The sequence below is a fragment of the Helicoverpa armigera genome, chromosome 6 (genome assembly GCF_030705265.1).
Source record: "Helicoverpa armigera isolate CAAS_96S chromosome 6, ASM3070526v1, whole genome shotgun sequence".
NCBI classification, from domain to species: domain Eukaryota; kingdom Metazoa; phylum Arthropoda; class Insecta; order Lepidoptera; family Noctuidae; genus Helicoverpa; species Helicoverpa armigera.
The window spans coordinates 10,705,135-10,724,879 of NC_087125.1; the positions used below are offsets into that span (position 1 = coordinate 10,705,135).

The 19,745-nt window shown below is 38.8% G+C and overlaps 2 protein-coding genes across 3 annotated transcripts in view; one reads left to right on the forward strand and one right to left on the reverse strand.

Annotated features, from left to right (window-relative positions):
* Positions 1-16,432, forward strand: part of LOC110371053 (protein Wnt-6) — a 34,202-nt gene extending 17,770 nt beyond the window's left edge. The window contains exons 2-6 of one of the 2 annotated variants that reach the window (XM_021327134.3): positions 2,314-2,534; positions 14,102-14,208; positions 14,495-14,710; positions 15,150-15,290; positions 16,074-16,432. In XM_021327134.3, the coding sequence (XP_021182809.1) occupies positions 2,314-2,534; positions 14,102-14,208; positions 14,495-14,710; positions 15,150-15,290; positions 16,074-16,394 (1,006 nt within the window). In that variant the 3' untranslated portion in view covers positions 16,395-16,432. The remainder of the gene's footprint in view (positions 1-2,313; positions 2,535-14,101; positions 14,209-14,494; positions 14,711-15,149; positions 15,291-16,073) is intronic. The other variant, XM_021327136.3, reaches the window with a different exon arrangement.
* A 21-nt stretch (positions 16,433-16,453) lies between these two features.
* On the reverse strand, positions 16,454-19,513 carry LOC110371052 (uncharacterized). Its single transcript, XM_021327133.3, has 6 exons — positions 19,405-19,513; positions 18,793-19,056; positions 17,922-18,109; positions 17,294-17,435; positions 16,973-17,106; positions 16,454-16,891 (listed from the first exon to the last, which is right to left on the reverse strand). Exons 1-6 carry the CDS (start codon positions 19,469-19,471, stop codon positions 16,454-16,456), a joined length of 1,233 nt encoding a protein of 410 aa, XP_021182808.3. The 5' UTR covers positions 19,472-19,513.
* Between the last annotated feature and the right edge of the window lie 232 nt (positions 19,514-19,745).

The window sequence follows — 19,745 nt, forward strand, 5'->3', positions numbered from 1 at the left end:
CTATAAAAAAGCATAAAATAACTTTTAACACTACGTAAGTACCAACTAAAGCATGTCAGACTAAACTAAATTTTGACATGTCGGGGGACCGCTTTTTACCTTTAAAAATACTTACATAAATCAAATGATACCTACCTAAGTACAACATTCGTATTAAAAAAAACAGGTATCTAAAGTAATGAATTAGAGCGGTCCCCCGACACGACAAAATTTAGTTTAGTCTGACATGCTTTAGTTGGTACTTACGTAGTGTTAAAAGTTATTTTATGCTTTTTTATAGGGTTCAGCGTTTTTACCTTCTGTCATAATTATTGCGTACTTTTTAACTGTAAATTTTTGGTAACTAGATATGATACCTAATGTCTGATCTGTACACAAAATACTATATGTATATTTGGTTAAGGCAATTGTTGAATCAACTGTTCATGGCGTTTAAAGATTAGTACTACTACTTATTTGACTTTAATTGAGATTTTTGTGTTTGCACCTGTAACGTTATTCCTATCAGGTACCGAACAGAAGAAGTGGCAAAAAAAATCGTTAAAATGAATTTACGTAAAAAAAAATGATTAACAATGATCCAGGAGAAGTAGCCACCAACTTAAAAAAAATACAGCTGAAACACCAACCAAAATAATTAATCCAGCAAAAAAACAGTCATCTGGCGCGAAGAGCACCCAAAACAAGCGAATTCCAACCAGTATTGCGTACCGCTATCATCGTTCTATGAAGTATTATGAAACACCAGTTCAACAAATGTAAACACTACTAATCCGGGGGGGTTAATAAAATCATTATGTAAACTAACCTGAAGTCCAGTGATGTGTTGTAGCCATAATTTACGCAGCTCTTGACTTTTACTGTTGTACTTTACATTTTTACTGTAGTTGTAACAAGGCCGTCTAGTATACCATGAAATTGGTACAGAATTATTTCTGTTAATCTCGAATGTTCTGTTGAATAGAAGTTTCGATGGAAATTCAGTAATTTTTTAAATTAATCTTTAAAACGCGTGGTTCGATGTAAAAGTTGTAGATGATGATGCTAATAACATTAAATCACATGAAGAAACGCTTTTGTTTGTGCAGATTAGTGCATTCGGAAGCTTAAAACCACAACGAAAATATTTCTTATTTAAACATAGTTGTTTTACACAAAAATACACGCCGTTTTGTTACTGATTTACATTTTTAATTCAAACTAAAAAAAGATTTTACATCCAAATATTTTCTTCCACGGAAACCTGAATGAAATGAAAAAATGGAGACGCCAAATATTTGCATCGCATTAAACTATTTAACGTAAAACATTCTAGACCATTTGAAAAATGTACTGTATAAACACTTCCAGTTTGAAATAATGAAGACCGATAGCCATCAAATCTGGTTGATTGAATAGTGTCAGATAGACGGATGATATTGTGAGTAGCTTATCGACTTTTAACGGGATCGACTTTCTTCGAGAATCGGTTCCGGGAAGCAGACAAGTCTAAATTTATTCGAACTAGCTTCGCACTGGATACTCTGACAATGAACTCTAATCGAGTAAACAATGGATCTGTCAGCATGACCTGGCGCTCGCCTGTCGACGCCGCGTGGCGGATCGTAAATCGATACAGACTTAAGAACAACATAAGTCCTATTGAGTGAGTCGAGTTTTATGACTTATTTTTGTAATTATGTAACATTTTCGTTAGAATACGTATCGTAAATTCAATTTCATAAGGTTAATAGGTCTTCGCTGTCATCATCTGGCGTACCTACTAGTGATAAACTATACTTGTAAGTTTTGAGTATAGAAGTGATTCAGTGTTTTACGTACTACCACTGCTAGACGCGAAAATCACTTTCTCGTAATTAGAAAATGTAAACAAATGTTGGATGTTTCATCAGTAGACTAAAACTGATCTCTATTTTAGTTGTATGCGCTGGCAGAATTTTTGAAAATAATAAAATACACAGATACGTGAAGTTTAAGTTTTTTGTCCGATAGTGTCATCATAGAATAGCCTTATAAATTTTTGACCTAACAAACCACTAGAAACAGTAGCATAATGTACGAGCTCCTTAAAGTAAATTTTCTATCAGTCGAGGTAGCCCTAAATCGCGAAAAGCAACTAAGGGAACATAATTGAATTGTAATCAGTGAGAATGTAAAGTTTCTTAAAGCCAAAGTCAAATGCTTTTATTTCAAGTAGGCCTTTGCAGGCTCCTATAAAACGTCACACTAGTTGCACGGTTGGGTCGGCAAAGAAGAAGAAGAAGAGTCGGCAAGAATCTCCTTAGAGATTGAACTTCAATTCTTTTGTTCCAGGGCGTCTGGCAGCGCAGTAATCCTAGACCCTCGTATGATCTGCAAGAAGAACCGACGCACGCGGGGCCGGCTGGCGCAGATCTGCAGGAACGAGACGGGGCTGCTGAAGGAGATCACCAGGGGCGTGACCCTGGGCGCCACGGAGTGTGCCCACCAGTTCAGGAACAGGCGGTGGAATTGTACCACGCAGAGGAGGAGCATGAGGAAGATACTTATGAGAGGTAAGATAGTAGAAAGCAGCAAGATTAGGGATCAGTGGTTTTGGATATTTTAGGCAGACAAGGCTTGTCAGGACTCCTTGTAGGGTCGAATGCGAGACGAAACTAAGATAGTTGCATTCAATTGTAGCACTAATTTCCTTCATTAGAATCTGGATAACTACGAGTATAATGGGATATAATTGTCCAGCTAGATTGAAAACTCCTCACCATTCGACTAGTATGATCTTTTTTGAATTAGTCAGGTTATTTTTAGCAAAAAGGTGAGATGCTGATTTGTAAGATTTGGCAACAGACTATACATTTGTTGCAAATGGCTCATGATCTTCGAGTCCTCCAAAGCACATCTACGGAGAAACACGTACTCCACATCTTACAAAATTGAAATATACACAGCAAAGTAAAACAGATATAAATGATAAAACGTGAATGCTAAAGTTGTTGAATATTATAACAGTTGCGAAAGGGAACATCTACTTTCACATCACAAAGGTTAAGGCTTGGAATAACCGCACACTGAAGACTAAACAGTCGGCCGACAGTTGACAAGATGAAAGACAATTTTTTTAAAGATGATCTTGATTCTAACATCCTTGGCAGTTTTTACGAGTAGTCAGAGGCCAGTGAGTCTGACACCAGCTTAACTAAGGGGTTTTGGGTTGCCCGGGTAACTGGGTTGAGGAAGTCAGATAGGTTAACAAGTCAGGTTAGATCGACCCCAACATAGTTGGGAAAAGGCTCGGAAGATGATGATCTTGATCCCAATCTAAGTTTTCAGCCGGTATGATATCATACTACCATTCATCTTCATACTGATTTATAAGCCTAAACAAACTATCGGCCGACTAAAAGTTTGCAGTATGCGGGCACTCTTATGGTGAATCTATAAAATGTCACTCTGTTCCTCACGTTTTGCTAATAAATATCTTTAGTTACTTACTGGTTGCACGACCAGTCACTTGAAAAATTAAGGCATCAATTTCTTAGTCGTGGTTTGTTTGTGTTTCTTAATATTCTTGTCATGTATCTTAAGAATATGATCGTCTATGATGTTTTATGAATGACATATATTTAAAGGCATTACATAAAATACTCATCTCTTTTCTTCGAATATTTTTTTCTCATTAATGTAAAAAATTGTGCAACCTGCAGTTAATTTTCAACAAAAGCCAGCAAGATATATTTTAAAACTACAGTCTCTTAAAATTGATTCACCCAAAATTATAGTTCCATAAACAATACCAAACAAAACGCTGCAAATCGATTCAGAATCATCGCCAAGCAATATATTATCGATATCTCAGTCGATGAGTTCATCAGCATTCGAGATATTGCTCCATATAGTCAGGACAGTCAGGATTGCTACCTGCTACCTTTATTAGCTCTCGGACAAAGAATGCAAAACGTGTTAAATCGTACTGATGAATATCGGAACCTAATTCGATTAGGCCAAAAGAGTTGATTTTTATGCGAACGCTCGTTTATCTATACGGATGGGTTAGGGATGTGGAGTGATATCGATATTTCGGTTTTAGTTTTTTGAGGGCTTAGTTTTTTGCCATGTTGTCGGTATTATCTACGATTTGACAAAGGAAAAATGGTTTCAATAGGTATTTAGAAAAATTAAATATTAAAAAGCTATTACTTTGTTACACTTTAGAATTGATCGACAAATAAAGACGAAAACTTCATTTCATATGATCCAATTCTTTAACTTAAAATGTATCGATCCATAATTTAGTAGTTAATTCAAGTCAGCAGTCGATTTTGTAGAAAAACATCTCGATAGGTTATCGGGAACATTAATTCCACGCCTACACAATATCGATAGAGTGACAACACTACGGACGGACCATTCGTCGACAACAGGCATTCATTTCGGATTCATTAGCGTAAATTAAGTGGTATTTGTCAAAAATTTGGGTGCACACAAAATATTTATAAAATATACTACCCCAGGGCTTTTATAAGATTCCTCAATAACTTATCTGCGATTGTACCCACACCTTTTTTGGTCGGATTAACCAAAAAAATGTATACTCCTAAATTGTTTATTGCATATAGGTGCCTATAAAATATAAAATACGCGTGGTTATTAAAAGTCAACGCTTGTTTTTACGACTTTGTTGGGTATCGACAGCCATTTTGCTAATGTAAAATACATTAATTAGATACTTTATTGCTGGGCATGATAGCTTAATTTGGTGCTTTTGTTTCTCATAAAAGCTCATCGTTTTTTAGCGAAACGGGATCATCGTTATCTTATTAATTGAATTCTTGAGCTTCTAAATCCAGGATTAAAATTTATTTTGAAGATAAGAGGGGAAACGTCATCAATACTAAATTAATTATTAAAAAAGTAAAACAAAGATGGAGGTCGCGTGGGCGGTGGGTCTCGGGCGGGTATGAGGAGGGAGGGGCGGAGGGGTGTACGGTCAACAAATTAGGTTAAAAGCCTATAAATTGATGCGAACAGCGATGGGTGGCGCAGGCGCAGCGGCCTACAGAGCGGAATTAGTCCCGGATTTTTTATCACTTGGTGACAAGAAAAAATAGTGCGTACAGGTTGATGTATTTCAGTGTTATAATTGCTCCACATTGATAGAAATGGACCGAAATATGTTTTTTATATTAATTTTTACAAAAAAGGCTATGGTAGCTATTTTGTCCTTACTTCACAAATAAACCATAAATTAATTAATTACTAAAAACAACAACACTAAGACACATAACCAAAGTCACACACTCACACATCACCTACACCTACACAATAACCATGATCTTTGTTATATTATATACCTTGACCAGCAGACATACGTAGCAAAAACATTAACAGGACCTTTAAAGCATAGATATGCACGTATGCATTATATATCGAACCCTCACTAAGTCAAGATCCTACGATCAAAAAGTCTTTGCAAAAATCAAACCAGAGGCTTTGATATTTTAAAAAGTTTTGATATCCATTTCCAAATCCCCCTGTATAAAGGCACCAGTACTCATGAGAAAAAAATAATCATCGTTAATTGGTTCCTTTCATTAGTAAGTCCGTGGTCGTTGCATTCCACGTTCACTTCTTTTTTCAGTGTCAAATCTTTATCAATGAAAAAAGGATTTCATTCTTATTTAAATTTCTTTATCAGCTGTCTGATGACCGCGGAACGTTTAAATAATGTTTCACTTACCCACTTAATATTGGTACCGTTATTATTAATTATTTTTTTTATTGTTAATTAAGGCTGGGTAAATATGAGAGTTCGTACCAATGGTTGAAGTACTATAAGATAGGTATGTATGTGTCACGTTTGTATTTATACTGAAGTACGTAAGCCTCACGTGTATTTCTAAAATCTAGCTTTGTTACTTAAAAGCTCCATCGCAAGTAATCATAGGTACCACATTTTATGATAAGGCACTTTTATACCCACAACAAGAAAGCCAATCAAAACAACGTGCACTATAAAACGGCAGTACGATATCAAATCGTAAATACCGCGACACCTTATCTCGCTAGAGCGACGCCGCAGCCGATTCCCACTCAAACAAAATAGCCTAATTAAGTTATAAACAAAGCCACAAACACGACCCCGAATATATCCAAGTCGAAGCCGTACGGACTAATCTCATGCGACCATTAACTGTCGACAGCTCCCAGCAAGCAGTCCCGGAGGCTCGTAAAGATTACACACGATAACCTGACTACTGAACCCTTAGGACCTCACACATGCCCCGAGAACCCAACATAAATACCCAAGAATGACTTCATATCGACAAAAAAAAGCCAGCGATAAATTTGGCGCCCTCTAACACGTAAATGTTCTTAATTATAGTGTAATATCCGGACTGCATTTCGTATCTAATCTCAACTCTTATGCGCATACGATGAGGGCGGCTGTCGTTAGTTTTATCGATATCGATTATTGGTTTAAGCGCAGCACTTACGCGATCATAAACCGTCTTATTTATAAAAATGTTTTGCCTTATTTTGTGTTAAAGATGCAATTTATGCAATCGTCGTTGTTGTTGCCGATGGACTTGACGGTGACGTTTCTAAAAAGAAATGGAAATATTAAAAGTTAAAAAGTGTAATATTGTGCATAATAGAATGTAGGGCCATTCTTCACAAAACTTTTGCTATTTAAATTACAAACATCGGGCTTGAATAAGGCAACAAGAATTTTACTTTCAAAACCCTATAAACTAAAACTGTCCATTTTATTAGAATCCTCAACGTGTCTGACAAACGATAGCAGATCTCCAAATAAAGCTCGACTAAATATTTATAAGTGGTCGATACAGCGGATGTCAGCCAGTGCCTCTTGGTGAAATAAACAATAGCCTCACAGAGCTATTTGAAAGTCAAACATCGCCTCGCGACCAGTAATCGACGTCTCAAGCACGAAATTGTCGGTAGACGCAACCCCATCACTACTGACCAGGGAACTCACAGGAATCGAGCCTTTTGACATTCCCACCTCTCTCTCTCACTTTAACAACAGAGTATACGGCTATCTCCCTCACAATTTAATGCTGGGCAGCACTTTATTTTTTCTGGCACAACGTGGACCTGTCCGTCAGTGTGACAGGGCGCACTTGTCACCATCGCCCCTTGCCAAATTAAACGAAATACCCAACTACGACATAGGCGCTGGAAACCGAGGCGATAACTTACTTTTTTCAAAACGTTACCTTTAAGGAATTATAATACCGTTTCCGAGATAACTTTGTGTTAAAGTGTTCTTTCGCTCGATTTTAATGAGGGGAAAATGAGGGAAGTCGTTTGTTGCGCCGGTATTCAGGTTCGTCGATGTCCACCCGTCAACGTGAGAAATGCGTTTACGGCCCGCTATGACGCGTAACAAGTTGACTGATTGCGAAGTGTCGCCGCCTGCGCTTATTACACGATACGGCGCGGCGAGCGTGCCCTCGCATATCACCCACAATAGTAATGCTGCTTCAATGTGACGCAACGCCGGCTAGAGCATCCACTGCGTTAATTAAGCGTTAACTGGTAAAACAAAAGTTAACAGCACGAAGTACACACACGATCTAACAGAGATATTCCGCCGGAGCGACCGGCGCGCGCATTAACAGAGCTAATTATTCCCATTAAACGGGCACAATCCATTCAAATTAGCCATCGGACGTCGTTGAATAAAGTATTCGCGTTTTGTGCGCGGCTGAATGACGCTCGGCCCCTTCCGGTGGGTGGTTGCTGTCACAACACGCAATGCGCGTCGCGGACGCACCGCACCGCATAATGAGACGCTTACTCGCATTAGCTAAAGAAATTGACAAGTGAACAATAGCGGCTCGAGGGAAAAAACGAACGCGAAAACTGCAGAAAGAGCCGGACAGTGTCGTATCGTATTACCCGACGTAAAATATCTGGGGGAAAGGAATGAGAAACGATCGTTCCATTTAAATACGGGGTACGAGACGGGTGAGTTCGCGTGCGTTCAGTAGCGTGAGAATGCGCTTTATTCGGCGGCGACAGCGCGTCCCCGGCCGGGCCAGCGCGGGACGTCGATAAATCAGGTGCGCGGCCGCAGCGGGCGCGCCACGCTCGTATATCGGCCACAGCGGCCACAATGGCCCGCCGGTGACACGCTGACACTGACGCAATTGCTCGCATGCGCCTGCGCCGTCACGCCGACAGCCGCGGACGTCACAGCCGCCCGCAACCCCTCGCCACACCCCCCCACACCCGTATTTATTGCGCTAAATATTTGAATTAATCAGATGAGATAAAATGGTCGCGTTCGTTTAAACATTCCGATGCGGTCGCGGTGACAACTCGATGTATTGTCTTCGCATTAAGCTGATCCGCGCTTAAACAAGCTATCGGGCTCTTTTTATGCGGACGATTTACTTTGTCTGCTCATGTCTCTGTGAATTTATAGAAAGTGAAATCACCGAGAATCTCGGCTAATCAATTTGCAGCATTAATCTGTGTTTTCCATCTTGAAGGTACTAAATGGTAATAAAGGTTGTTATGATCGTTTTACGAGCGAGCCGTGGTTGGTGCACGTAGGTAGTGAGTATGACATACATGTTTACGACACCAGTGTTTGCCCGACACACGATACTTGACATCTCGGCAAGGAAACATCGCGGCGCGCGACGCATGTTTCACTCGAGCCTGTAAGAAATGGGGATGAAGATATTACGTGTAGGAATTTCGCAAGGAACGGCCCTGTGGTAAATCATAGTAAATTATTAACCAAACCTAGTGAAGCGATTTTATCTAAAGTGTAAGCCGATAAGGGTAGTCAACACGTTATGAATGACATGAACGCAGACAGACAGACTGTTAGAAGATCCAAAAGAGCTTTGCGTTTTAAACCTAAGACAACAAGACCAAGCCACTACAAAAAATAAATGTAGTTAAGAAAGCTCAATAAATAAATTCTCAATAAATTCCATACAGAACAGTTCGCAAATGCCAATGATTGATAAGCCTCTCTGGGGGTGGAGAGGAAAATCTAACAAATGTCGAATCGATAGAAACTAATACAAATAAAGGTAAACAATATCCTATAGCAGAAAAACTGATAAACTAAGAGCAAAAAAAAAGGAATCCACGATGCTGTTTAAATATAATTCAAAAAGCTGATTACTCCATACAATATAGATTTTATGAGATATAACGTAGACTGTTGATGTATGTACAAAAAATAAACCGCAAATAAATTATTCACATAGCGTCTGCCGTAATATAATCAGCTGTTTATTAACCCTTGGATGCGAGCAACAAGTGTCCCGATCTCCGCTTGCATCCATCTCAAATCTAAAATTCCTGAACGGGAGTGCGTGAACGGTTAATTTAAAGTGGCCTGTGAGCGAATGCGACTGCGATCTGTATCGGGGAGCGAGTTTCAGTTTATCAGTTTCTAGCGGGAACGTCCGGCCGATTTGTCCCGCGGTATAAAGTGTGAGATGCAGCGGGCAAAGAGTTGGGTAACGTCAATCGTATATACTTATCAACTGTCTCATTGTCTGGTCCAAATATCTGGTCCTTATCCTAAATGTGTTAGCCGTAGCATATTATCTTGTGTTTTCATGTTTCTATTGCATGTTATTTATCGCCTTATTTCCCGACATTTGTACTATTTGTAACACCTAACTTAATATAAACCTATTACATACGTACCTAAACCACCGATCCAAATATAAGTGATTTTCTGCTAAACAAGAAAATAAAATGATCCTGATTTAATTGCAAGAAAAAGTTGGGACTTATGGAATGCCACAGTGATAAGCCAGCCACCCACCTGTTTCACACCTCAGACTATAGTTATAGTTTCTGATTTAAAACATCGGTCCCCTTCACCTAATTGAGAAATAGCTTGACGCCTACCTATCATAATACACAAAGTTAATATAAGTACATTATCTTTACCTTTTAACACACGTCACGCTTCCAGCTTATGACTTAAACACTCTCGTTATAAATAAAATTAAAATTGCAAAATTCTCAGCAATTTCACATATGGGCTGAGTTCGAGATCATCTTGAGACGTCTTTCCTCGCGTTATCTGCTCAATTTGACGTTACCCCAAGGCATTCAATGTTCTATATCAACATAATTTATGTTGTTATTAACAGTGATTAATGTTGTAATTTGCGATTTATTATATACAGAAGATTATATGTTAGGTCTGTAATTATCCGTTTAAACAAAACTTGGTAAAGTTACTTTTTGTGAACCACGAAATGTCAAAGTTTGGGTAGGTAGGTGTATAATGGGCTGCTTGATTACAGGTTCTGCTTCAAGCTATTAAGAGATTAAAACAACAAATGCTTACATTAGATCTTTTATTTCTCGTGTATCAAAATATCTGTGATATTATAAATCTTCTCTTTCCTTGTCTTCACTTCTTTTATCATGTTCTTCATTCTTCCTAGTGTCTGCCTCTGTCTGAACGTACAAAGTTGCGTACACGATTATTGCAAACGTTATGTAATGAACCAGCAGAGGTATGTCCATTACTGACTAATGGATACATTGCACTTTGCAGTAATTAATTCTTCTATGATGTTATTGAAATTTAGTCAGTGAAGATATCAAACGTCATATAGCGTTGACAGTCCTGACAGCCATTAGTGATCTATGGACTCTAACTAGCAAAAAGGTCCTATGTTACAGCTAAAACAAGTTCCAACTCATATTAATTACACATTTCCTATTAGAACCGGTCGTGGACATGTATTAATAGTTAGACTTGTGCTTCTACAAAGTCTGTTCCCAATTATCCAGGACCAGAACGTCATTGCAGCATTATCATGAGCGAGCTGACGCACGTGCGACTGATTGACTCGATGTGAATGGCGGAACGACTTCCAAGTATTTTGAAGTTGCAAAAACCCTCGCGATATTGAAGCCATACAACCTTCAAGTGTGAATCAATTTGATTCCATCGGTTTTATTGATCGATCGACAATTTCACTGAATTATTCAATGGACACAAATACCGACATTCCGCGGCCGCTCGTGGCAGACCAGGCAAAAACGTACGTCGCGAGGCACCCGAATATAATCGGCGGCGGACGTCGTGGGAGTGGTTCGGCGCTGGACATATTTCGAAGCCGAAGACGCCTGAAAAAAGCCAGCGTTTGGTGATGAGAATGTCATGTCCCCCGTTCCCAACGACATATTTGCGAGTCGGGCCCGCGTTTTGTGATAATTACAGCGCATAACGCGGGCGGTGCTCGCGGAATGCGCGGCTCTGAGCTCACCGCCACGGATTTATAATGACGAGCGAGTGTCGCGACCGCGCTGCCCTATCGACAGCGCAGCGCGCGGCAGAAAAACCCTGGCGTCCACGGCATCCGCGCGGGGCGGACCAGTTCCCATGCGCCGCGGCCTCCCCGCGCGCCGCACCCCCGCCACGCACCTTTTTTATCCGCTGCTAAACGACTAGCGAAATATCTGGAAATTGACATTCCTCTCATAATTCCAGAGGACGCATCCTTGGTCGGTCGAAATTTAATCAAGAATGCCTATGAAAATCAAGCGTCGACAGGGAGTGACGGGGCGTAATTACGTTCGAATTCTGCATCGGATGGGTGTGCACTCTCGCTTTTTTGTCGCACGTCAATTATATAAATTGTTGGTGCAATAAATTTCGCTGTATCTCTGGGGACGGGTGGCGGGACGGGAATGCGGCGACGATACGGCTCGTCCCGTCGTCCCGCACTGGGCCCAATTAGCATGGGATCGATAGGCGCGGCTGATGCCGATCTGCTGTCAACTGCACCGCATTGCGCAAGCACCGCGGTTATCTAATCTGAACTTAATGAATGCCACAATACTATCGCCGAACTCGGACCTAGCGGGAAATCAGGTGAACGTGCGTACTCGCTGGTGTTTGCAAGGTCCGGCAGAGTACAAAGCTGCACCGTATCTATCATCATTATAAGTAAGCTGCTGCAGTATGCCCACCAAAACGTAAAAGTAACACTTTTACAAAGTTTGTTAAATTTAACGTAGTTAAAGCACACATCCCACAGCCATTATCACACCCAACTTTCTACAAGCCACCTCTAAAAGTAAAACTGATTCCGAACATAAATCTCGAATCCATAATTAAGTATTCAACTCATACCAAATCATCTCATCAAACTGATTGCAAAATGACAATAATGTGCAGCATAATAGGGTATAGAAACCAGCGCTTTGTTCGCTAATGGGTAATAGCCTTTAGCCGTTGTATAGCCGGCTATAGCCAATGTGGTTCGCAATTATCATAGCCGCTGCACCGTGAAGAGCCAACAATCGGAACTAGATTATTAACGTGTTGTCATGACTGATGCAATTATAACTTAGATGGAAGCTGCAGTAGAAAACGCATTTGAATTACTTTGAATAGCGGTTGAGTGGGTTGAGTGATGATGTGTGAGTGTTATTTGATGACCTATTTCATTTGTCTTGGTAATGCAGAAGTAGTTGTAGGTCCCTATAAGTACCGTATCTTGTGCTAAACGAAATCAGATCATATGGCGACGATGGACAAATATAAACCGACAAAAATGAGATATATAGATAGGTATGTGTCATAAGTCTTGAACTTCTTATTGACATTAGGTATCATCGTGATGTTCAGCTCGCGTAAAATGGCCCGGGCCTAAGCTTGGTTGTTAAACCCCTGAAAGCTTTCTAGCTGTTTTTTTTTCTACTTAATAACGTTTATCAGACAAGCAACAATTGCATATTTAAACGAAACAATAAAAACATGAATAACCATATTAGATACCAAGCCATGGATTAACACCTGTAAGCCTTTAATTAAACAATACAGTACTGAAACAGTAAGAAAATAAAATTTCGTATGCATTGAACAGCGTAGCATTGTTTACAATGAAATTGCATGTATTACAAAGTCCATCCATAGGAATTGTCCTATTGTAGCTTCAGCATCTGAACAAAAACATTGGCATCAGTTGATGTCCTACGAATATTCAATGGATGTCTGCCGCAGTGATTTTCACATTATTCATGCAGTCTGAATATTCATCCAACATAGTTTGACCTGCCATTAATTGTTATAGCCAAGCCTGTTAGCGTGGGACACACTGATTATGAAATCGACAAACTGATCATGGATACGTCTCAGCGATTTTGTGGTTCTCTGAATCTCTATTTGTATCTAATTGTTAACCTAACAGCGAAGTAATAGTATCCTCTATTAACAAGATTTTTGTATCGACTTCCAAAAAGAAGAATTGCCCTTTTTCTTTACTTTCTCCCAAGCACTGAAAGCCAGTGTCAATACCTGAATTAATTTGTCCTTAAGTGAATTATTTTGTTTGGTTGTTTCTAAAATTGTGTCCACCATCATCTTCAACAGCAGTATTGTTTACATCTACCCTTTCTCCTTTCACGTATACCAAACAAGTTGGTCCAACAACTTACCGAACAATCCTGCTTTGTATCCCATCCAAATGTTTTATGGATGGGACCTTCGATTCGTGAAGCTCATCGCCTTTTATTACAAGACTCGTGTGAATATTGATTTTTGGGTCAACAGCTTCACTTTGTATCATTTGTTCGCCTTTATGACGTTTAGCATTTTATTTCTATGCCCTACGATGACCGGGACTAATGGTCAGGCGATAAAATGGCCGGCAAACGCGAAAATGACTAGTATTGTTTCGCAATGTGTGAGTCGTATTAAAATGCATTGTTTATGTTGATTTGATACATTCAGTTATTTTAGGCTTTTGTTTTTTGTGCTAAAGGATACTGTAGTACTGCTAGCTGTTAAAAAAGTACGCACACTGTACAGTCATTTTACGAGAAGGTAATAAGATATACATAACAGGCACAAGGTTCTATTTTTTAAATACCTGTCATTATTATGGAAGCACACTCAGGACAAAATCTGAGCAATAATTGAAAATTGGGAAGAATGCCCTTAACTTTGCCATTTAATCAAAAACCCATCAAATAATCGAATGAAATAATTAGATGAAAATGGTCCAACAATCGTTTTTAATAGGGTTCCTTCACTCTAGTTATATTAATGTCTAGTCTATTATGATGTAATAACATAATGTTTTGTCAACAGACACGAGAGAGACGGGCTTCGTGAACGCGATCACGGCGGCTGGCGTCACTTACTCTATCACCAGGGCTTGTACGGCGGGCTCACTGCTTGAATGCTCTTGCGAAAAGGTACATCATTATTGCTACTAATTGTTTTGTAGGGCTCATAAGGTATTTTTTGCCTTATAAACTAATTCTTTTTACTATTTTAGAAGATGGTTTTAGGAAATAGCGTCCAATGTTGGGTCACCAAATATCTTAACTTCTTAGGTACTCGACGATGACCTTAACAAACTTGAGAATCCACTTCAGGATAAAATTAAGATATGTTGTTATATATAGCATAATTTTAAGCAGTTTGTGAGAGAACACTGCTGAAATAACAAATTAGCTGTAGATAATAAATCTAATAAAGAATTTTCCCCAGGGAGCACCAAAACCCCGTCGTGGCCGCGAGTCAGTTCCTCTGCCCCCCTCCCAAGTGCCAACAGAGAGGTGGCAATGGGGGGGGTGCAGTGACAACGTGCGCTTCGGCCTCAAGAAGTCCAGGGAATTCATGGACAGTCGCTACAGGAAACGGAGCGATATAAAAACTCTCATCAAACTGCATAACCATAATGCTGGGAGGTTGGTTAGTAAGAATTTTATATTGGGAATCAGGAATTTCATATAGATTCTACAAATTGTATCGCAATTGCTAATACTGTGAGTGTGAATGACGCCAATACAAAGTAACAAGCGTTATAAGTGAAGACAATATTTACTCAAAAGATGACAATGAAATCAGAAGTTAAGAAGCACCTTACGAAATGCATGATGATTATTTTATAATATAGTTATCGGCACGAATCTTGAGCTCTGACCTTCACCTGCGCAGAAGTAATTTATTGGGTCCATTTTGTGAAATGAAGTGAGGCGCTGGGGCGGGCTAAAGCGGTGATTGGCCCGCAGTGCATCGCGTCATAGCTGTCACTCGGGATTGGTTCTTTGTTAATAAATCACTTCTCCGCAGATGTAGGTCAGAGCTCAAGATTCGCGCCGATAACTATACTAGTGCATCTTGTCCACAGGCAATCAAAAACAACATGAAGATGGAATGCAAGTGCCATGGGTTATCAGGCTCATGTACGCTAAAGACTTGTTGGTGGAGAATGCCGACCTTCAGAGAGGTCGGCAATAGACTACGGGACAGATTTGAAGGTGCTGCCAAGGTGAGCTAGTAGTATTGTTTCATTTCCTATTTGTTTGACGGTAATAGAAAATATTGTCATAAAATTAAGAGGACGAATTGGAATTTTTGGCGCCAAGGATGTCAATTTTTCTCAGTAAATACAAAACAGATCAAAATACAACTTGGTTACCTGAAAGTTCATGATATAAACCTTATTTTATTAGTTGTAGAAACATGATTAGGTAACTTTTATAACAGAGAAAAATATATCAAACATACCTCTTTTTAAAAAGAGATTCACATATTATGGGGAAACGGGACCGATTAAAGCCTCTTAACTTTTTTAGTAGTTGAGTATATACATACTCTTTAAAATTGTAGTAGGATTTTTTATCAAATTATCATTTCTAAATAATAAAATTACAAAACCATTTTGTCGCTTACGACTTTTAGTTATAAGCTAGCGCGCGTATTGTTATCCTCGCCCCGCTCAGACGCTCCGACCCCTTTTGGCGCCTTAGATGCGCGTGCCGGTTATGGAATTATTGTTGACCACTTCCTCGCCTTAAATGTATCGGGAGTATCCTAGATTACCAAGCAATTAGTGCTGTTGACGAATGTGATCTATCAAGTGAAAAATCACCTCTTACAGAGAAGTAACGAACGTTAATCATAGAAATACTTTTACAAAAGTTACGTTAGTACTTGTTTGACGTGGCATGTGCTTTAACTAGGTTACACGACTCATAATAATTCAACTTCACCTAACAGTGCCAATACTACAGTATCAGAAGCTAAATATATGAAAGTTTATCTTCAACAGGTCATCGCAAGTAACGACGGGGATAGTTTCATGCCAGAAAGTCCTAGTATCAAAAAACCTGGCAAGAAAGACATCATCTACTCCGAGGAGTCACCAGATTTCTGCTCTGCAAACATGAAGACTGGCTCCCTAGGTACTATAGGACGCCAGTGCAACGTGAGTTCAGCAGGAACCGACAGTTGTGATCAATTATGCTGCAGACGAGGTTACAAAGAAACCTCTGTCAGAGACACTGAAAATTGCAACTGCCAATTCAAATGGTGTTGCGAAGTTATATGTGAAACATGCTACGTCAAACGAAATATACAAACATGCTTATAATGTGATAGACTATATAATAAATGTTTAATACTTAATTATTTGTGCATTTCTTTATTGCCTTACAAGATTTTTTTATGTTGGTGTGGGCCCACTTTAGAATTTATTTTGTGCTGTGCTCTAAATATATGTTTAGTTGATTTTTCTGAGTCTTTTTTGGGCTTGCTTTCATCCTCGCCATCATCTGGGTCATCATTTTCATTTTCACCGTCAATTTCTTCTTCTCCTGTGATCCCATCATCATTTTGGTCAGCATCTGGTTCAGGAGTCTGGTCATCAGGTTGCCCAAGGTAACGATTTGGCTTAGGTCTTGATTTATACAGAACACCCATACTTGGGGCTTCGTTGTTATTATTCTGGAAAAGCTTGTCACACCCTGATCCTCTGCTAGACTTTTGCCTTACACTATAGTTGTAGAGCATTCTTAGTTTTAGAATGTCGAGGATGCTTAATTTGTTACTCCCTTCGTTGGTATTACTATATGACAAATACTGCGGATCCTGTAAATAAATATATTTTTTAAATTTCTATAAATCCGTAAACACAAAATTTCAGCGTTAGAAAACTGTAATTAATTTTACCACAATTTCCATTGTCAGACGTCCGTTACTTGAATGTTTGTGAAAACTAAAATGACCAGCACTGCGTGCATCATATTTCAGATCGTGGAACAACCATTCATTGTCTTTCAGCTTTTCGAATAAATATTTTTTCTCTGAAACACAGTGTACGAGAATATAATAATGTAATGTTTTACAAACATTACTGTCATTAAGTTTAGGATTAAAATGCATTTTTTCCAGTGATCCGAATTTAGGTATGTCAGTAATTCTATAAAAGGATTAACATTGTAAAATACCTTTTGTTATTCAATTTGTAAGTAAATTTTAGAAAATAAATACCTGGTATAATATTTTCATAATTAACCTTAACGACGAGGTCTCGGTCGGGCGAATTGTGTTGTGGTGGTACTCCAGCAATCGCCAACACTGCCTCTGCCAGTTCATTGCCCGTTGCTAAGCAATCGTAACCCAAAACCACTGGCTGGCGGTGGTAAAAAGGATGGTAGTAAATAAAACAATTGCTCCGGGGAATCATTACGTTTCAGCCATTTTACGTTTCAGCATTTTTTATCGTCCCACTGCTGAGCACAGGCCTCCTCCCACACGGAGAAGGATTGAGCATTAATCACCACGCTTGCTCAATTTGGGTTGGTTTATTTCAGACTTTATAGTCCAGGTTTACTCAAGATGTTTTCCTTCACCTTTTTATCAGCCATTGGTGTCTAAAATATACTTAAAAGTACGTACAAACTTAGAACTCAACATAGTCGGGTGAAGGCTCGGGAGACAATAAAATACATACATGCAGGGATGTTTTTTTTTCGATAAACAGTTTTGCCTTTTGTAAATATGTAGATTTAATTTGTTTTATAGGTAAGTTTATAAATAAAATGTACTAGGTGCAAAACAGAACTGAAAACGGTGACATGTCCGCCGTTTTGATTTTGACAAGTAATTAAAAGCACACCTGAACTCCTTGGATAGTAAGGTTCTGTATGGAATGGTCAGAACAGCCCAGTTGACCTCGACGGTTGATGAAGAATACCCATCGAGTGTCCAGATCAGTTGGAGGACTCGGCAGTTCCACGAAGCTTATCTTCGTTGCAGCGTTGACCTCGTATAGGAAAGAACGGATTCGATCACGAATAACCTTGTCTGCAGGATATATAAAAGAATATATTAACGTAATATTCTGAATCTTTAGTACTTATTATAGCTGAAAAGGTAAAAAAAAAATCCCCTAAAGTTTTGTCATAGGCCTCGGTCTAGGCCTATTTGCACACATCAGACTAAACAATCGGCCAACAGTGGGCCTGAGAGTTTTTAGTCGGCCTGATACCGGCCACATACCTTTTATTATGTATGTATATATTATATAATTGATAAAACATATCCCGCTCAAACCACCCACAACATCTAAAACCCCTCCACAATACCTCCCCAACCCAAAACCAGTCAGGAGAAAGGCGCAGACATACCATAAGTGTTACCCTTTCTCCCCAATGTAAATATTTAAAAAAAAATAAAAAAAAAGATCGTTGTTATGTGCATATTACAATTTATCTTTGAACTGATTTTATGAGACGACAGACAAACTATCGGCCGATTAAAAGTTTGTAATTTGCGGATACTCTTCATTTGTGCGCTGAGTAATACAACTCTTAAGGTCATGGCACATACTACCGGCACCTTACCATTAATGCTCCAAAACTACTGATCCGATTTTAAAACCTTTTCTACTGTTGTCAAACTACACTATTCCCGCTTGAACGCGACGCTTTGACGCGGGCAAAACCGAGGAAAAATTGCTAGTACTCAAAAAAGTAGTCAAAAAATACCGTCATAAGAAACAACATCAATATAGTATGGTATGACGCCATCAACCCATAGTTTAAACTTTTTTCTCTCTTCATCATTTAGATCGAAGCCCAATTCTTCTCCAGCGTCCAGTAGATATTCTTCTTCATCTTGCCTGAGAATATTAGTGGCCCAATCAGGACGTTTGAATTTGGAGTGAAGGGTATTGACCTCACTGACAGATTTTTTGACTGCATGGAACTCTTGCTGTTTTCCGATTGGTGTTGGCTTGATGGACTGAGTATCTGAAAAAGGTTAGAAAATAGATGCTATTAGAGATTCTATTAGTCCGCATTTTAGATTTCAAACCCATAGATGTTAAACAATTTCAAGACACCAGCGATTGGTTTATTTTTTTAAACATGGGGAGACAAAATAATAATTTTCTTAGATAATATTTTTTTCCTGATCAGACCAACGGATTTGAAAACATTTTTCACTGTTAGGAAGCTACACAATACCTGGGTATGCTACATTTTATCTAGCTACGAGAAGATTTGCACAAGGAACGCGGGTGAAGCAGCGAGAAGAAGCAGATGTATTTAATTTAATTATAAGTATATAATTTAATAAATAACACTATAAGCACTCACGTTTTAGAAATGAAAGAAAAACAATAAAAAATAAATTCAAACAATTGACTGAACCACGTAAAAGCATATTTCTTCAAAATAATAAAATTTACAATCACACCAATTTCAGTATGCGAATTCAATAAAGTATTTTGATAAGGGTTATGGCATTTTTATGCATTATCCAGCAATTTGTCATTTCCTTAATACGACTGTAGATTTTACGTACATTTACGTATGCATATAAGTTATAGATTATTCACTAACTCCACTACCTACATAGTTCATAAATTGATCTACAAACCATTCCGTTATTTAATACTTTCCTAGAATATGAATACGAACTTGCAAGATTAAAAGAG